At 33.2% G+C, this 5,000-nt stretch overlaps 1 protein-coding gene across 1 annotated transcript in view; it reads right to left on the reverse strand.

Annotated features, from left to right (window-relative positions):
• Positions 1–1,713: 1,713 nt before the first annotated feature.
• Positions 1,714–5,000, reverse strand: part of LOC107575151 (neuroglobin-like) — a 17,924-nt gene continuing 14,637 nt past the window's right edge. Inside the window, exons 4-5 of the mRNA XM_016261561.1 lie at positions 4,277–4,357; positions 1,714–1,847 (exon numbers count right to left, since the gene is read on the reverse strand). Coding sequence (XP_016117047.1) covers positions 1,725–1,847; positions 4,277–4,357 — 204 coding nt within the window. The 3' untranslated portion in view covers positions 1,714–1,724. The remainder of the gene's footprint in view (positions 1,848–4,276; positions 4,358–5,000) is intronic.

Raw genomic sequence — 5,000 nt, forward strand, 5'->3', positions numbered from 1 at the left:
GAGAGAGTGTGTGTGTGTGTGTGTGAGAGTGTGATATTTTAGATTATTGTTTTTAATTAGATTTATTTCCACATGTTTTTATCTCCATAAATATTGCCACATGTATTTATTTCAACAATTGTTTATTTATTTATTCTTATAATACCATTGGTCAGTGCTGCTTATTTATATTTGTCTCTCCTCTTTATTTTCTGTATTCGTTTTTAGCTATTTTGTGTGCTTTTCTCTTTGTTTTTGTTATTTTTTTATAAAAATGTTAAATTGTTAGATTTTTTTTAAATCACATTTCCTGTCACTTCAGTTTTAATTTATTCTGTTTTTGTGTTTTATTGTTGTCACTCATAAGTGATATTTGTTTCAGAAGAAGCCGTATATTATTTAACATCTGATTTAATGTCTTTCAGGTCAGCACCAAAGAAGTTATAAAATTTCAAATGGTGAGTTGTAATATTTTGTTCACACAGCTTTATTTCATTTGATATATTAAAGCAGATCACTGAATATTGAGTTGTTTACAATATTTTTATATTTTTATCATGTCATTATATGTGTCCCTGCAGCACAAAAGCAGTGTTAAGTCGCTGGGGGATATTTGTAGCAATAGCCAACAATACATTGTATGGGTCACAATTATACATTTCTCTTTTATGCCAAAAATCATTAGGATATTAAGTAAAGATCATGTTCCATGAAGATATTTAGTAAATGTCCTACCGTAAATATATCAGAACTTAATGTTTGATTAGTAATATGCATTGCTAAGAACTTCATTTGAACAACTTTAAAGATGATTTTCTCAATATTTAGATTTTTTTGCACCCTCAGATTCCAGATTTTCAAATATTGTCCGATCCTAACAAACCATACATCAATGAAAGCTCATTTATTCAGCTTCAGATGATGCATAAATCTCAAGTTTGACTGGTTTTGTGCTCCAGGGTCACAGATAACATGTTTCTTCTGCAGTGGTCAAAAGTGTGTCATATGACAACAGATGTGTTTGTTTCACAGGCGTATTCAAATTTGTTGCGAGCGCACATGGACGGCTTGAAAAAGAAAGACAAAAAGAGTAAAAGCAAGAAAACTAAAGCCACATAGTGATGGACAGTAAAGGAGAGGTGTGTAAGTCAGATCCGACACTCACCAGTGCCACGCCACCTTCCCATCAGCCCCTGCGGCTTCTGCTGATCCACAACCAACAAAACCAAGCGGACTGGGGACGCAGAGCTACGTTTACTACTAAATGCTAGGTTTTTGAGTTCTTTAGCTGGAGATGAGATGCGTTGTGTTTGGTCTGGAATCCATCAGTTTATATTTCAAGCCATATTTTGATTCAAAACAGTGTTTTATATGCTGAGTGAACATTACACGGTCAGTAACTTTGTTGTAATATTAATATTTCAGTTCTCCACTGTTTGCTTTTATTTTGAATGTTTTTCTCATTTTCTTGAATGAGATGATATTTTTAAGTTTGACAGACGCCCGTGATTGTTGGAAGTTCTTGAGGTCTAACAGTGGAGTTTTTATTTGACCTTCACAGAACCAGTCTTGTAGATTTGCAAACATTTATTCGCTGGTTTGATCATGAGAAAATCCCAAAGACGCTTGGACTGGGAATCACGATCTTGTGCAGGTAACATCTTCAGAAGAGACGTGAAGCTTGTGTACTGTAAAAAAATGAAGCGTTGAAATAAATACAGTATGTACACGTCAGGTCTGTGAAATTAAATGGCCGTGTTTCTCTTGTCCGGTCGCTCTTTGCTGGAGGTCAGCGTGTGGCTGCGTCTGCGCCGCTCTTCTTCCAGATACCCGTCCGTCATGAGCGCCGTCACGTACTGGAACAGCGTCTGAGAGGAAAAAACAAAACCACTTACTGGAGTGATATAAACCACATGTGCAGCGCATCCAGAGAATGTGTACAAATCTATTATAAAGCAGAGAGTTCCGGTGCTTGATTCTGATTGGCTGAGCCGCGTTCGAAGCTGTTTTAAATGACGCTACAAAGTAACACACACCTTTGTTTACGTCTGTGTGTAGCAACCACAACTGTTTCTGAGGAGCTACATTGTTTGGTGGAAGAATACTGTTTTTATATCATTACACTTTATTTGCTCTGAAACCTTACTTCGTGTATGGAATAACCGTTTTATAAAAGCAATAAGCCCTGTGAAGCCGTGGTTTACAGTGAATTAATAACAGATACAGGGAAGCTCGCGTCATGCCTAACAACGCCCCTTAGCTGTTATAAATTCACTAAACCACGGCGTCACGAGGGTTATTGCTTTAATTACCTTAATAGGTTACATTTTGAACTGACCTGTTTTATGCTGTTGTTGTGGGAGGAAATATTTCATGATCGTAAAGGAAAGTACTAAAATAAACTCGTAAAATAATGATATAGACATATAAACTAAAACTGACACGGACAAAAACAACATTTAAAACCGGGTAAAAATCTATGAATCTATTAAAAACTACAATAGTATATCAAAGATGCTAGAAGAACCGCAAAATACCAAGTTTTTCAGGACTTGAGAAATATTCTGGGTTAAACACATTTGTCTAATGGAGTAAACACCACAAAAATTGCTCTGAATTAATAAAAAATTAAAGGCTTAATACTATTTATTGATAATGACAGCATAACTTATTATAACTTGAAGTACTTAACTTGGAACATTCCTTTAAACATTAATCTACAAACGCAAAGATTGTTCATAGCACTACTGTAAGCACTCAGAAATTATTCAATGCCAACTTTGTCATTTTTTATTACAAACGCCTAAAGCATTTAGCTAATTAGTATAATAGTGTGTAGATAGAGCAGCTGTTCAGTTACTTGACGAACAGCTCATTTGCATTTAAAGAGACCAGCACAAAAACAGCATGTTAAACATTTTTTATATTACTTCAGAGTAGTCTTTTTTTTCTCCGTATGATATTTCTTAAGATGAAAATTTGTGTGCTTTTAAAAATCTTAATTTTTTGGTTCATGAATTTACATTCAGAAAATGATTATTATTATTTTTAAAAAGGTTAATAGAAATGTATGAAGATTTGCATTAGACAAGGGACAGAATAGGGTTACTATAGTTCACTAAAACTAGTCATAAAAAACAAACAAAATTAAATAAAAATGAGAAATGTTGAAATATGTATACATGAAACGAGAAATTATATAGCTATGTGACCCTGGAGCACAAAACCAGTCATAAGGGTCAATTTTGTGAATTGAGATTTATGCATCATCTGAAGCTGAATAAATAAGCTTTCCATTGATGTATGGTTTGTTATGATCGGACAATATTTGAAAATCTGGAATCTGAGGGTGCAAAAAAATCTAAATATTGAGAAAATCATCTTTAAAGTTGTCCAAATGAAGTTCTTAGCAATGCATATTACTAATCAAACATTAAGTTCTGATATATTTACGGTAGGAGATTTACTAAATATCTTCATGGAACATGATCTTTACGTAATATCCTAATGATTTTTGGCATAAAAGAGAAATGTATAATTGTGACCCATACAGTGTATTGTTGGCTATTGCTACAAATATCCCCCAGCGACTTAACACTGCTTCTGTGCTGCAGGGTCATGTATGTCTATATATATATTTATATTTATTTAATTTAGTTGCCAAGGCAATATTTCTTACTTTAGTTTAACCTGAAGTACAAAATAACTAAAACTATGTAAAAAAAAAAACTAAACTAAATAATAATCATGTATAGAAAAAGCTAATATAATTGGCAAAAACAAGAGAACAGAAAATATAAAAATAAAATTGAATTCATTATTAACAAAAAATATAATCAGAATGATACTAAAATAACAATCGGACAACAGCAAAAAAAAGTCATTTTCATTCTTAAGAAAAATCCAATACGTTAACATTAAGAGAAGCTATGAATTTAGCCCCATTCTTCTAAATGTCTTAGAATTAATTATCAAACTTTCCTAAGAGCTTCTGTGGTGAACCTGTTCAGCAGAACAATTCGAGATGAAGCTGCGGCGAGGAAAAGAGCTTGAGAACTAAAGTTCAATCATTCATACACGTGATGCAAAAGACAAAACCATGAGACAAACCAAACAATCGACCTGACTGACAGAAGGAGCGTGAGGAAGAGTACAATCATCATCAGCATCAGCATCAGCGCTTCACAGATACAGATGAGCCGCTGATGAGGGAAAACCTCAAACCTCTGGAGGAGGGAACTGAAGAAGAAGGTGAATACTTGACTTTCTGAACGGACTAGAGTTTGTCTTTCATTACCTTCCAGGCCTGCTCCAGTTCAGACGTCCATCTGTCCTTCAAAACCGGCCGAACGGCGCAGATGAACTCGGCTGCCACATACTGAACACACAACCACACGTACAGCTAACCAACAACAAAACCATCAAAAAGCTACTTCAAATGTAGATTAAAAAACGATTTTATTTGATATTATTTTTTTATTTATTGGATTTATGACTAAAAAACTAAATGACTAAAGCTTGAAAATTAAAGTGAAAACTGAAAACGAAAAAAAAAACAAATTTAATTCAAAATATTAACTATTAACTAAAGACTTCAGAAATGAGTAGAATGTGCCATTTCAATGAAGTGATCAAACCCAGATGTCTGCGTCTTGTTTGCTTCATCAGAGCTGAATTATGAATTATGCAATCAGCAGTGCATCGATTATTACTTATGGACACACTTTTGATTTTTGTATCAGCTGTATATTTGTTAGCTAAAATTGATCTGAAAATAAAAATAAGTAAATAAAAAAAATACATAAAAACGTATAATCTTTACATAAACTCACAGTGATCTCTAGCTGTCAAAATGACCAATAAATAACTAAATAAATAAATATCCATACAACACTTTCTATACAACAATACTACGAAAAATTTGACCAGCTACATAAAATATGCATAAAAAAGGTACAAACTGCATAAAAAGGTAAACAAACAAAAAAAATATTCACAGCCAAAAATGAGCTTATAAACAA

This window comes from Sinocyclocheilus grahami, unplaced genomic scaffold (assembly GCF_001515645.1).
Source record: "Sinocyclocheilus grahami isolate Dianchi unplaced genomic scaffold, SAMN03320097.WGS_v1.1 scaffold2484.1, whole genome shotgun sequence".
In the NCBI taxonomy this organism is placed as follows: Eukaryota; Metazoa; Chordata; class Actinopteri; order Cypriniformes; family Cyprinidae; genus Sinocyclocheilus; species Sinocyclocheilus grahami.